General features: G+C 38.6%; 1 protein-coding gene and 1 pseudogene across 1 annotated transcript in view; both read left to right on the top strand.

The window, feature by feature from the left end:
* Positions 1-15375, top strand: part of COL14A1 (collagen type XIV alpha 1 chain) — a 275177-nt gene that overhangs the window by 14530 nt on the left and 245272 nt on the right. Inside the window, exon 2 of the mRNA XM_043992943.1 lies at positions 3957-4082. Coding sequence (XP_043848878.1) covers positions 3995-4082 — 88 coding nt within the window. The 5' untranslated portion in view covers positions 3957-3994. The remainder of the gene's footprint in view (positions 1-3956; positions 4083-15375) is intronic.
* LOC122746924 lies at positions 1869-2427 on the top strand (annotated as a pseudogene).

Here is a 15375-nt window from a genome sequence, read left to right as displayed (position 1 = left end):
CACTCCTCTACTCAATAAACTCTACTGGCTCTCTATCAATTCCAGGATCAAATATAAGATCCTCTTTTTGGCATTTAAAGCCCTTCACAATCTAGTCACTCCTATCTTTCTAGTCTTCTTATACCTTACTTCCCCCAGTATTCTGCAATCCAGTGACACTGGCTTCCTTGCCTTCTGTTCTTGCAACAAGGCTCTCCATCACTCCTGACTGTGTGTTCACTGGCTTGGACTGCTCTCCTTCCTCACTTCTACGTCTTGTTTTTTGGTTGTACCCAACCCTTTTGGACCCCATTGGGGATTTTCTAGGCAAAGATACTGGAGTGGTTTGCCATTTCCTTTTCCAGTTCTTTTTAGAGATGAGGAAACTGAGGCAAACAGGCTTAATGGACTTATCCAGGGTCACACAGCTACTAAGTGTCTGACACCAGATTTGAGCTCCTGAAAATGAGTCTTCCCAACTTCAGGACCAGTCTTTATCCACTGTACCATCTGGCTTCCCTTGGCTTCCTTCAAGTTGCAGCTAAAATCCCATCTTCTAATAAGAACCTTTTCATGATCCCCTGAGAGCAAGGACAGTCTTTTGCTTTGCTTTGTATCTCCTGTGCATGGGGCATAGTAGGTGCTTAATAAATGCTTATTGCCTGACTGACTTACTTGGATGATCTTACTGATGTCTCCTCTTTTGGTTGTATAAAGGATTGGCTTAGGGTAAGACTGTGAAAGTGATTCCTTTTGTGGAAGTTGTGAAATGTGTCTGCCTGTCTCTGTCTCTCCAGCTCCATCTCATCTCTGAGCTATCTCCAAGGATCAGCATATGTGACCACTCCTACAGAATACTTCTCCTGATCTTCCTAGTTATTTGTGCTCCCTCCTTCCTCTTATACATACTTATCTATTTACAGATTGTATCCCTCCAGTAGAGTGTCCCTATGGGCCAGGACTGTTTTCTGTTTTCTTTGTATCCTCTGAAGCACAGTGGCCTGCTTGCATGTTGCAAGCTTGGAATAAATGTTTGTTGGATGCATTAGAAGTGACTCAGTATCACACAGAGAATAAGGGGACAGGATCAGGGCTCCAACTCCAGTCCTTGGAGGCAGTTTGGTGTGGTGGAAAAAGTTTTGGATTGAGAGACACTGGGGCTGGGTTCAAATCCCAGATTTCAATCAATTCATAAACAATTATTATGTGCTTATTATGTGCCAAGTTCTAAGTGCTGGGGATACAAAAGGAAATAAAAGACAGGCCCTGCCCTCAAGGTGCTTAAAATCTAAAGAGGACTGTTACTTGCAATCTAGGTAAACTGGAAGAAATCACTCAACCTCTCTGGGGCCAAGTTTTCTCATCTCCTTCTTTCTTTCTTTCTTTCTTTCTTTTTTTAGGCAATGGGGGTTAAGTGACTTGCCCACGGTCACACGGCTAGTAAGTGTCAAGTGTCTGAGGTCGGCTTTGAACTCAGGTACTCCTGAATCCAGGGCTGGTGCTTTATCTACTGTGCCACCTAGCGGCAGCTAGATCAGGCATTCTGAACCTTGCTTTGGCAGTCTGGTGAAGCTTATGGACCCTTTCTTTATCAGAATAATGTTAAGTGCATGACATGAAATATAGAACATTACAAAGGAAATGAGTTATATTGAAATAGCTATCAAAATGAAAAATAAAACAAGTTCTTGGACCCCAGATTAAGAAAGTCAGGATTAGCTCCCCTCTGATTGTCCTTTAGAGCTGCTAGGCCGTGCGCGGGTCTGGAGGAGGGAGAGCTGGGGGCGTAGGGAGGCACGGCCTGTCGGGACGCCCTGCGAGCTAGCGAGCGAGCTGCGGCCGAGACCTAGAGGAGCCCGCACCTCCCTGTGACCGAACCCGCGGCCGCGATGTCCAAGGACTGGGACAAGGATGTGTACCCGGAGCCGCTGCGCCGCACTCCAGCGCCTGACCGGATCACGTCGCTGCCGAACCCGGTCACCATACTGACAGACGCCTTCAACTTCGTCATAGACCTGCCCGTCACCCGCTTCCGAGAATTTATAGAGCAACAGCATGCAAAAAAAATAAGACCTATTACTATCATCGGCAGTACAGCCGAGTGCCAGACATAACAGTGTTATAACATAACAGACATAACAGAATATCCAGCAAGGGGATATTCTGTGTATATTTGAAGCAGAAATGCAGTGGAAGAGAGACTACAAAATTGATCAAGAAATTGTTAATGTTGTCCAGGAAAGACTGAAGGCCTGTCAGCAGAGAGAAGGAGATAGCTACAAACAGAACTGTATGAAAGAGCTCAAGCAGTTCTATGAGGTTGCAAAAGTTTTTCAGGATCGATATTATGAACTCAGAGCCAATTCATCTGCTAGGAAATGTCTCACAAAGCAGAAACAACGGATGCTTGCTGAGCACAAAGCTGCCAAGGAGGCTGCTGCAGCCTGACTTCTCAAAAATTGATAGGATCCAGGAATTGTTTTTTGTGATCTCTATTCGTCCCAATAACGTCTTTGCAGTTCCAAAAAAAAAAAAAAAAAGTCTGGATTAGATAAATCTCCAGGGTCCCTCCAAGCTCTAAATCTATAATTTTTATGACTCCAAAGATAGTTTGCTTTTCTTTACGCCACCCTTCAAGTTTACTAATCTCTGATAAACTAAGGTATGCCAAATGATGAGTTAACTGATAATGACTTAATGTGTAAAAAGAGTCATGGCATTAATCCAAGGGAATAAACCCTTACCAAGTGAGAACTTCAGGCTTGGTGGCTGGCCAGAGTGGGGAGTGATTTATGAGTGGGGAGGCCTTATATTTGCACTTTTTATATGGCATGTAGATAGTCAAGTAGGCAGACTCAGAAAGTTGTTCTTGACCAAGCATGAAATCGTGATATTTCACACCTAAGTCTAGAGGGAATTTGTGGACTAAATAAACCAACAAATGAATAAATAAATAAACAAATGAGAAATCACCAAAACTTCAGAAAGGGTTTTTTTCTTTTCTTTTTTGTTTGAAGTCACTTTTTCCCCCTTTACTAGCAGATGGTGGTGTAAAGTTTAATTTTCGGACTTCCAAAAAATGTACCTATTTATTTATTTGTTTTCCTCCTTTCTTTCTTTCTTTTTTTTGTCGGGCAATGAGGGTTAAGTGACTTGCCCAGGGTCACACAGCTAGTGTCAAGTGTCTGAGGTCAGATTTGAACTCAAGTTCTCCTGAATCCAAATGCTGGTGCTTTATCCACTGCACCACCTAGCTGCCCCAACTCTTATTTCTAATACTTAAAAGGTATGTGACCATGACTCAGTCATATATATATATATATATATATATATATATATATATACACACACACACACATATATATGTATATATATGTATATATATGTATATATATGTATGTATATATATACATATATACATATACATTTATATATTTATATATAAATAATTCATGACTTCTTCCTCTCTGAACTTCAATTTCCTCACCTCTAAAATGGAGATATTAACATCTACAAAATCTATCTCATAGGGTTGTTTCGAAGCTCAATTCAATTCAATAAACATTTATTAAGCACCTACTATGTGCCGGGCACTGTAGATAAAAAGTCAAAAACAAAATTATCTCTGTTCCCAAGAAGCTTTTGCACTGCTTGGGGTATACTGCAGATACACAGATAAGTGAATGCAAAATGAACGTAAATTAAATCCAAAGTAATTCCAGTGGCAGGTTTTAGCAACTGTGAAAACCAGAAAGTGCATCCTGGATGCAGCACTTGAGATGAGTCTTAATGAAAACTCCAATGAAATAGTGTTTTTGAGGCATTTTGTCCATTGCAAGACACCCGGTAAAATGCCAGTGATCATTGGTTTCTTTTAGGAGCACAGCTGGGATCATTTGACTTCTTCTGTTGGTGTGACTTTAAGTCAGTGATATATGTTTAGTTGTCTGAAATGCTTCTGTGCTCTGTGTTTCTAGGTTTGCTGAGACACCTCATGTAAAAAGCAGGAAATAAGATGAAGACTTTTCAATGCAAAACTTGGTACTGGCTGCTTCCAGTTTGGGGGGCACTAGTCCATTTCTCCAGCTATGTTGCCGGTCAAGGTAATTGAAAACTTGATTATGTTCCTTATTGTCAGCTAAATCTCACCCTCTTTCCCATGCTTGTCCTACTGTTTTCTTTGCCAAACTCTGTTTATCTGTGTTAAGCACCAGCTGTGCTTCTTCTTGGATGTCATTCACACTATTGAAATGTGTCCTTTCTCTCAATGGTGGGGACTGGGTAAAAACAGCTTTTGACACATGAGCTGCCTTTGTGGCAGGCAGAACCCAAGCCAAAAAGGAAGGCTACTAATGAAACTAAGGTTACTAGTTATTAGTTAATGTGTAACTATGTTACACAGTATATAACTGCTAAATAATACAATGTGTGACTAGTTATGCAAGTTAATGTGTAAATGTAACATTAGTTACATTTTGCTGAAGTGCTCTGGCTTAGTGATGAGATTTCCAACTTGATACTGCAACTCAAGTATGGAGTGTGTTCCAGGCATGAAGGAAACCCTATTTGAATACATGGAGGTGGAAGAGGACAGACAAGATTAGGGAATTAACAGCAGTCTAGTTTGGCTAAAATATGGAATGTGTGAAACAGACTCAAAATGTAAAGTAAGGCTGAAAACCAAACCAAAACAAAACAGTTTGAAGTCAAATTATGGAAGGGTTTGAATAATAGGCTCAGGGATTTCTCCAAAGCCATGATCCTGAGCCTTAGCAATGGCGAAAGCAGAAGGGTAATTGCCTACACCTTGATTGCTTGCTTCTGATCCAGACAGCATGGAGCTGCCAAGTAACTTGTCCATAAGCTATATCCATGCCCTATGATAGAAACCTCAGATTCTAACCACTTCCCCCTGCCCTTCCCAGTTAGAGTTAGTAGGCGTAGGAGCTAGAATGCTGAACTTCAAGGTAGGAGACCTGAGTACAAATTGCCTCAGTTTTGTGTTTTGTGTGAGTATAAATGACTAGTTTTGTGAGCATGAGTCAGCCTTTCAGAGCCTCATCTTCTTCATCTGAACAATTGTGTTGATGATACCTTAGGAGCTCCTCCACAGGAAGCAGGAGAGGTGATATATGTAAAAGTGCTATGGAAACTTTGAAACACAATGTAAAACAACCAGTTTTTATTAGACCAAATGTTAAGGACCTGAAATTCCTTTATGTATTTAAACATTGCCAGCTTAGTTTAATTATGGTTCACAGGATGACTCAATGCACTTCTTAGTTTGCCTTCAGTACCAGAGAACTCTAGAATAGAGCATTCTCTGTGACATTTCTAAGTACTATTGCTATGTTTCATCTATTCTTCATCTGGCTTAAATGTGCCTAGTTATATATCATCTCTCCTATTAGAATGTCAGCTCCTGTGGGCAGGGACTGTTTTTGGCTTGTCTTTGTATCCTTAGTCCTTAGCACAGTGACAAGCACATTCTCTCTGAAGAACTTTGGAATTGATTGCATGACATGGCAAAGGACCCCCCAGCATGGTGTGCCCATATCAAAGAAGGGGCTGTGCTCTAGGAACAAAGAAGAATTGCAGTAGTTTAAAAGAAATGTGAAATGTGCAAATTTAGAGACATCTTCACCCCAAACATTCATTTGGACTGTTTGTGCCTAATCTGTGGTAGAGCCTTCTGAGCTCATATTGGTCTGATCAGTCACAGTCAGACACACTGTACTTTGACTCCAACATAGTGATGTCATTTTGGTCCTCTTCAAGAATGAGGGCAACAACCAGTCCTTAGCACAGTTCCAGGCACATAGTAAACACTTAAATGCTTGTTGATTGACTGACATGCCACAAGCCATCAGAAATCAGAACAGTCACTTCTGAGGAGTCAGGTTTGAGAGATAAAAACAAAGGAAAAATCCATTCCCTACCTTTAAGGGGCTCATATTCATTTTGGGGGGCGGGGCAGGGCAATGAGGCTGAATTTGAACTCAGGTCCTCCTGAATCCAGGGCTGGTGCTCTATCCACTGCACCACCTAGCTGCCCCTGATTTATAGCATTTATTTTTAATGTAGTCATGGAGTTGGGAAACATGGTTTTTCTGCCTGGATAACATTTATTTATTTGGAATTTTTTCCCTCAAGTTACATGTATAAAGAAATTTTCACATTAATTTGTAAAGCTTTGTGTTCCAAATTCTCTTCCTCCCCACCCCCCTTTAAAAACTCAAGGAATTCAATATATGTTGCCTGGATAACTTTTATTTTTTCCTTTTTCTTTCTTTTTTTTCCCCTGAATAACTTTTGAGAGAATGGAGGCAGCATGGTATAGTGGAAAGACAAAGTTGGTCTTCATGGGCTCTAATCCAATCCTTGTATGGCCTTAGCTAAATCATTTTCACCTCTGGGCCTCAATTTCTTTATCTTTTTACCTTGAAATGTGTGATCTGTGAATGGCAGGCTTGTTAGAAAGTTCCTGTGGGCTAGCTAACCAATAGCTTACAAGTATCTTCCACGTAACAGATTCCTCTTAGCCTGGGCCTTTCTGCTTTGGGGAACAAGGAGGCAAAACAGCCTCCTTAGCTTTCTCAAAGGACCAGTCTAGGCCACATAAACAAGGTTATTACTCCTATCAAAGACACTTAATACCACTTAATACTTGTTCATTGAATTTCAGTATCACATCTAGTCAGAGCTAGAAAGTACCTTTTGGCTCATTTAATTTAATCCCCTTACTTGCCTAGGGTCACACAGCTAGTAAGTGTCAAGTGTCTGAGGCCGGATTTGAACTCGGGTCCTCCTGAATCCAGGGCCAGTGCTCTATCCACTGCACCACCTAGCTGCCCCTAATTTCCAATTTTTTAACACACTCTATCATCTATCAATCATCTATTTATCTATCTATATCTATCAATCATCCATTTATCTATCTATCTATCTATCTATCTATCTATCTATCTATCTATCTATCTATCTATCTATCTATCTATCTATCTATCTATCTATCATCTTTGCTGCTGTAATCCCCTGGAAGACATTTTTTATATTTAGTGGGAGACAAACTTCAGTGGACCAAGCACCTGGGTTATTCTTACTTTTTTTTAGCATTTCTCTTTTAGGACAAGTCATTTAATATGCTGGTACTGGGAGCTCTGGATTCATGCTAGATATGATAATGTGATTATATACTGAGTAATGACAGAAAGATGGCAAAGCTTTTCCCCAACAAGCTGTTTTTGGTTCCAGACTTGTTTAGTTTGGACAGTTACAAGAAGGATTTCCTGGAGGTAGAAGAACTGTCAAATAACACCCATCCTTTGAATTCAGGTTAGCTCCTACTTAAAGCTAAAGCTAAGGTTAGTACCACAAATATCTCAGTTACCATCGTTATACCCAGCTCAACACTAGTTGTGCCAATCAAATTTTAAGAGAGGTATTGACAAACTTGGGCATGCCTAGAGAAGAAGGAAGCTCAAAACCATGTCTTATAAGGACTTGGGACATCTTGGCTTAGAGATGAATATGTGCAGAATGTACACATTCATATTTTGACAAGAAAAAAAGATTGATCACGACAGTTTTCTTCAATTATTTGAAGGGTTGTCACTCTGGAGAGTTATTAGACTAATTCAATAGAGTCCTAGAGGACAAAACCAAAATGAACACATAGAAGTAACAGTGATGTTGATTTTGGTTCAATTTAAGGAACAATTTTCTAAGAACTAGAGATGTCCCCAAATGAAATATCCTGTCTTGTGATGTAGCGAGTTTCTTGTCCTGGGAGTATTCAAGCAGAGAGGCTGGTCAATTGATTTAGGGTAGGAGGTTGAATAGATGATTTCTAAGGATCCCTTTCAACTCTAAAATTCTGACCAAGACTGGCAGTAGGTAGTATTTTCATTTTTAATATTTCTATGAACTTTATAATATTTGAATACTCATTCAATACTTATTATAACTCCTGAGAAATACATGTACAGTTCCCAATATGCTCCATACTACATTTATCCCAACTTTGCTATTCTTATTTGTAAATTATTTTGGAAGTGCTTTTGATAGAAGAATGGCATAGAATCTAAAAAGTTTGAGTAGGCATCCTTTCCATTTATTATTGTTCACTCATTAGGGTTATGCCTGACTCTTGGTGACCCAGTTTGGAGGTCATCCTTTCCATAACATCCCCAAAATGGGGTCATCAAATCTCTACTTGAAGATGCCAAGTAGGAAGGAGCCCAAGTGACCTCACTTGTAAATAATGCTAGTTGTTTAAAAGTTTTTCCTTTGAACCTAACTCTACCTCTCTGAGACCTCTATCATTATCCCCCATAATTCCCTCCCCCTTCCACCATCAATAAACTCTAATGTCTCCCTTTTACCTCTGTTTGGGACTTAAAACTTCACAACTTGACCCCTTCCTCTTAAATCTCTTTCTTTCTTTCTTTCTTTTTTTGTGGGGCGATGAGGGTTAAGTGACTTGCCCAGGGTCACACAGCTAGTAAATTCAATCTTCTTATAATGTTAATCTCTTTCACACACTCTCCAATCCAACTACATTGGCTAAACTGTTGGTACTTGAACATGGCACTACACCTGTCACCTCATGAGCTTGCATTGACTGTTTTCCATAGCAGGAATTCTCTCCCTCCTTTCCTTACCTTTTAGTTTCCCCAGTTTCTTTCTTTTTTAAAAAAATATTTTTAATTTGTGGAATAAGACAAACATTTCCATAACATAGTATGTAATAAAAAGTTGATTTCACATGAAACTGCAAATTTTCTATGCACAACTTGCTATTCCTTTCAAATATACACCAAAGTTATCATGTAAATATCTTTTTTTCTGCCTTCCCCCCACTTTAGAGATGGCCACCATTAGACATAAATAGGTATATGGATGTAAAATTATTCTATACATACATACTTATATTTATCAGTTCTTTCTCTGGATGGAGATAGCATCTTTCTTCATATGTCCTTTATAATTAATTTGGGTATTTATAATAGTCAAAATAACATTTATTCCCTCAAGGTCATTCTTAAAACAATATTGCTATTACTGTATACAGTGTTTTCTTGTTTCTGCTTTTTCACTCTTCATTATTTCATGCAAGTCTTTCTATGCTTTTCTAAGATAATTGAGCTCATCATTTCTTTCCTTTCTTCCTTTCTTTCTTTCTTTCTTTCTTTCTTTCTTCCTTCCTTCCTTCCTTTTTTTTTTTTTTTGTTAAAATAAAAGTATTACGTTTTGTCTACTCTGTATCTAGGACAACTAGATGACTCGATGGATAGATTGCTGAACCTGAAGTTAGGAAGACTTTATCTTCCTGTGTTCAAATCTGGCCTCAGACACTTGTTAGCTGTGTGACACTGGGCAAGTCGCTTAACCCTATTTACCTCAGTTTCCTTATCTATAAAATGAGCTGGAGAAGGAAATGGCAAACTAATCCAGTATCTCTGCCAATAAAATCCCAAATGGGGTCACAAAGAGTCAGACATAACTAAACAACAATCACCAGGGTAATACACTTAAAACCATAAACTTGGGGGTGGCTAGGTGGCGCAGTGGATAAAGCACCGGCCCTGGATTCAGGAGTACCTGAGTTCAAATCTGGCCTCTGACACTTGACACTTACTGGCTGTGTGACCCTGGCCAAGTCACTTAACCCCCATTGCCCCGTAAAAACAAACAAAAACAAAAACAAAAAACCATAAACTCATACCATGAGGTCTTTGAATGTGGCACTAATGTAATGTCATTATAAAAGAGTAATGTAAGGGTGTTTAGCAAATTCATTAGAATCTGATTTAGACCTCCATGTCTGGATCATCATTAATTTTATAAGCAGACCTCCTGCTAAAGGTCATAGCAGTTCTTTAAAAATTAAAATGGTTGAGCCCTTCAGAATGGGGTTCTGACAGAGGTAAAAAATGAAGCAAAACTTCCCTACTCTTGCATAGGATTGTTGTTGTTGTTCCTTTGTTCCCGAAGAGGACCAAGACATTGGGGTGATGTCATGATTTGCACTGAATTGGATTTTAAGTGAGGGAGGGCTGTGCAAAGTCACCAACCTCACTGTCTTTTCCAGAGCCATCTGGGTTCAGTGGCAAGATATATGTCAGGAGATGGCCCCTGATGTCTTAAGGTAATTGGGGTTAAGTGACTTGCCCAGGGTCACACAGATAGTATGTGTATGAGGTCATATTTGAACTCAGGTCCCTCCAACTTCAGGGCCAGTGCTTTATCCACTGTGTCACCTAGCTGCCCCTTTACATAGGATGGGGATTCAGTAGACTGACTTCAGAAATTTTTCTCCTACTTAATTATGCTTCTCTTAAGCATTTTCTTATTAAAGGTCTTTAAGATAGAGAAGTTATTTTCAAAATCAATGTTAATCTCTGTGAGCAACAAGCCTAGCCCTGTCACTATGAAGAGGTTAATGAAAGGGTCCTCCTTGGCCTTTCTCCCAAATTTCCCTCAGGAATGAAGTTAATATATTCTGAAGAGCATAATTTGGCCTGAATCCTAAAGTGGGAGCCTGATTCTACTAGGTTAGGGATGAAGGTATTTTCTTGTTCTTTTTCTTGAACGTGTCAGAAGGCACATTTCACACTCTTTTTTTTCTTCTTGAAAGGGAAAAATTAGGATTTGCACAGACACTGTTTAGCATTTGAGTCGAGTCCATGCAAGCATTTGTGGCTCCTCCAGGAAGCCAAGTACAAGTATTCAAAGCAGCTCTTTTGTGCTCACAAGAGACACCATCACGTGCCTTATATTACGTGAATTTTGTTCCACGAAATAGGAGTAATTATTTTTTCACTGCATTTGCAGAGTATTTGTCAGTATTGTGGCCCCTTTTCCTGGCATGGGTCCCATTAGCATCTGTAGAAAAGTCTGATTTTTTAAAGACATTATATGGAAAAAACTGTCTATATGGCCATCTATAACTTTCTATCTTTTCTTCTTTCCATCTCTCCTTGGGACAAAAGCCAAAGGGAAATCCACACTCTGTATAAAATCATGGTGGTTTTTTAAAAAACATGATTGTGAGTTTTTAACATTCATATAGGATCAATATTGGACTATTGATTTCATTGATACAGAGAGCTCCCAGATGGGAAAACTCTCTCCACTAAGGCAGGTCAGCACCTTCTCTACTCTTTCTCTATACAGAGAGTATGTATGTATGTATGTATGTATGTATGTACATATGTATATATATGTGTGGGTGTGGGTATATATGTGTGTGTATACACACACACACACGCACACTCTATGTGCATATGCATGTATGTATATATGTGTGTGTGTATATATATACATACTCTCTTAGAAAGTTTCCTAGAGCAGAGGTGTCAAAACACATGGCCTGCACAGATTAAAATGTACTTGGGAGATTTTTAACAATATTAATAAAAATGCAAAAGGGAACAGATAATGTTAATATGTGGCTTTCTCATTCAATATGTACCCTGCAGGGATCCTTATGTACAGTTTAGTAGCCCCCATTTCTTTGTGAGTTTGACATCACTACCCTAGAGAGAAGCTAGGTGGCACAGTGGATAGAGTAGTGGGCCTGCAGACTCATCTTCCTGAGTTCAAATCTGGTTTCAGACACTTATTAGTTGTGGTACCCTGAGCAAATCACATAACCTTCTTTGCCTCTGTTTTCTCATCAATAAAATGGCCTAGAGAAGGAAATGGCAAACCACTCCAGTATCCTTGCCAAGAAAATCAGAAATGGGGTCACAAAGAGTTGGACACAATTGAAAAACAACTCAACAGCAATCCTAGAGTACTGAGAGCTTATGATTTGTTTAGGGTCACATAGCCAGTATCTGTCAGAGAGAAGACTTGAACCTGGGTCTTTCTGATGCCAAGGTCAAGTCTCTGTCCACTAAACTGAACTGCCTCTCATTTAAATTTATATATTCAGTGATGGTAATAATAATAATTAGCATTTATATCATCCTTTAAGGTTTGCATAGTACTTTACATGAATGCTATCATATTTAATATATTATTTTAATAATGGCACATCATACTGTGGAGGGAACTAGGGTTCGCAGAGACTATACCATCAGACTACAAACTTTGCTAGGTTTTAACAAGCTATACATCCTTTGAGATTTGACCCAGTGGTGGAATGAATGTTTATCTATCAGGGATCAGCTAGATATGGAGAAGTTGTCCATAGGGTGGAGGCTTGTCTGTAGGGTGATGAAGACTACGTATATATATTAGCTGTTTGAGAAGCTGCAATCTGTATTCATGTGTTGATTATATTTGGAATATAAAGTAAAAGCAAAATACACCCTGCTCTCAAGGAGTTTATATTCTTTTTTGGGGGGTGGGGGCAAGCAATTGGGGTTAAGTGACTTGCCCATGGTTACACAGCTGGTAAGTATCTGGGGTTAAGATTTGAATACAGGTCCTCCTGACTCCAGGGCCAGTGCTCTATCCATGTGCCATCTAGCTGCCCTTAAAGAGCTTACATTCTGATACAATAGAAGTAGTTTGTGTTAGTAATCCTAACGAGAGTTAGAATATGAGCCTCAGAATCAGCAGAAGCTGATTCATATGCCTCTGAAACATATTAGCCATGTGAAAATGAGTAAATTTCTCATTCTCTCAGTGCCCTAAGCAACTCTTCAAGGCCATAGTTTATAGCTGAGCTGTACATCTTTATCAGTGGAGGTTTTTCCACACTGATAGTTCCCTACAGCAATTAAATTGCAGGTCCAAATAAAAAATAGTTCTCATGGTACTGTGTCAATGTAAATTTTATATATCTATCTATATATACACACATAGACACAAAAATACATATATGTGTATATAATTTATATAGGAATAGAAGTAATTTTATAGGAATGTGTGTATATATTTGTATTGGAATATATATGTGTGTAATTTGTATAGGAAAAAGAGTGACCAAATATCAGAATTCCAATCATGAAAATATATATGTACACTTTTACAGTTTACATTTATCTAGATCTATACACATATATACTTTTATAGGTTATATATACTTAGATATATATGTACTGAAATATACACACATAAATATATGTGTGTATATATTATATATATACATATATATATACACTGGTCATTGTATTTTCTATAAAAATAACTTCTGGTAATGTTATGTAATTTGAATATATATTATCATGGTGATGTCTTTTCAGTATAATTTTCTGAAAAGACGTCATTCTTGGTAGATTAATAGGTAATTTAATATGAATGATTTGAAAATCGGAATTGATAGAGAGGTAGCTGGCTTTAGAGTCTACAAGACCTAGTTTCAAGTCTAACGTCACGTATATAGACTGGATGATACAGGGCGAATCACTAAACCTCCCAATGATCCATGAAACTTTCTCTCTGAGTTGCAGAGGAGTTTCTAATCTGCACTGAAATAGGAAGTTTCCTCATCAGTTCCTTATCCCAATGAAATCAAAGATACGGTCCAAAAAAAGAGAAAAGATGGAAAATAAGTATTGATGCAAACATGCATTCATCTGTGCAAAGGTACTGTGTAGAATTCTTTTTTTTTTTTTTTTTTTAGTGAGGCAATTGGCGTTAAGTAACTTGCCCAGGGTAACACAGCTAGTAAGTGTTAAGTGTCTGAGGCTGGATTTGAACTCAGGTCCTCCTGACTCCAGGGTGGTGCTCTATCCACTGCGCCACCTAGCTTCCCCCTGTGTAAGAATTCTAATCTTTAAACTTATAAGCTTGATTGCTTTCATCAACAAGGAGACAAGGACTCTCCTTGGAAATTCCAAAGCATTTTTAGCACTAATGAAGTTAGTGGAACATAGCATATTTCCAGTGCTCTTCAGGTTGATTGACTCTATGTTGCCATTGGCCATTTATTTTTACATTACTAAAGAATTATTCAATGAACTCTAACCAATGATTGCTATCAACTTAATCACTCAATTTTTTATGAGTGGTTTTTTTTTTGCAAGAAATGAACTTTTCTTCAAGAGATAACAAAGTGCCCTGCAAAAATGGATTCACTCTTCAGGTTGTTTACCCATTTATTTGTTGTTGTTGTTAGGTTTTGGTTCAGATATGTGGTTTCATCAACGTAGAGAATTTTCAGTGTGGAAACTTCTATTGATGTATAATGGGAACTTTTAGAGCATTACCTGGAGACACACAGGGAATTACCTATTTTCAAACAAGTATTTGTTAGAGGCACAACTTGAGACTGGTAGGCTGGTCTTCTACCCATTATGTTATGAAATATAACATACAATTGCCACAAAGATTTACTAAGTATTTCAGAGAATACTGTGCTAGTTGTTAGGGGAAAGCATAGTTTAGATGAGAAGTGGAGTACATTGTAAGAACTTATCATCTAATAGGCACAACTAGGTGGCCCAATGGATAGAATGCCATGCCTACAGTCAGGAAGACACTTCTTCATGAGTTCAAATCTGGCCTTAGATATTTACTAGCTGTGTGACCCTGAGCAAGTCACTTACCTTTGTGTGCCTCAGTTTCCCATCTTAAAATGAGCTGGAGAAGGAAATGGTAAACCATTCCAGTATCTTTGCCAAGAAAAGCCCAAATATAGTCACAAAGAAGCGACACAACTCAACAACCACACCAGTCTAATAGATTGATAAAATTAGATCCATCAACAGAGAGCAAATCCTTGGAGCAAAAGATTTTTGGTCTAAGTTTGGCCTAAGCAAAAGTTCTTGTTGTGATAATGGAACTCTATTAAATGCAGATATATACCAAGCACTAGTATGTTGGGGGACATTTGATTCAGTGCTTGTTGATTTAAGGTCAGTGGCTGCTCTGTGTAAGAGGAAGGAATTATCTGGCTGCATGCTGGGTTCTTTCTTACATTGTTGATGGTTTTCCTGTTGGTTTATTGCTTTAAAATGTTATCCTAACTTTTTTCATTTGAGAAAGAAGGGTTGAAAAATTAAGAATAAATCATCATCAGGGTCAGCTAGGTGGCGTAGTGGATAGAGCACCGGGCCTGGATTCAGGAGGTCCTGAGTTCAAATCTGGCCTCAGACACTTGACATGAACTAGCTGTGTGACCCTGGGCAAGTCACTTAACCCCAATTGCCTCACCAAAAAAAAAATTATCATCTTTCTTTGTGTATTTATATCAAAAAATTCCCCCAACATTTAAATGAATTGCTCTAGTACTCCCAGCTACATTTCTCCAGAAATTCACAAACTTTTGTACCAATACAAATCCCAAAGCATGCATGTGGTTGAGTTAAATTTTAGTGGCTTAGACAAAGTAATATAGAATTATCCTTTTTTTCATTAGCTGTCAGAGGGTATTACATTTTCAAGCTGATTCATCACTGAGTTACTCTCTTTCTATAGAATATAAATCATTCTAAATCA

The sequence above is a fragment of the Dromiciops gliroides genome, chromosome 1 (genome assembly GCF_019393635.1).
Source record: "Dromiciops gliroides isolate mDroGli1 chromosome 1, mDroGli1.pri, whole genome shotgun sequence".
NCBI classification, from domain to species: domain Eukaryota; kingdom Metazoa; phylum Chordata; class Mammalia; order Microbiotheria; family Microbiotheriidae; genus Dromiciops; species Dromiciops gliroides.
The sequence above is the reverse complement of the archived record's forward strand: the minus strand, read 5'-3'. Positions and strand labels throughout refer to the sequence as shown.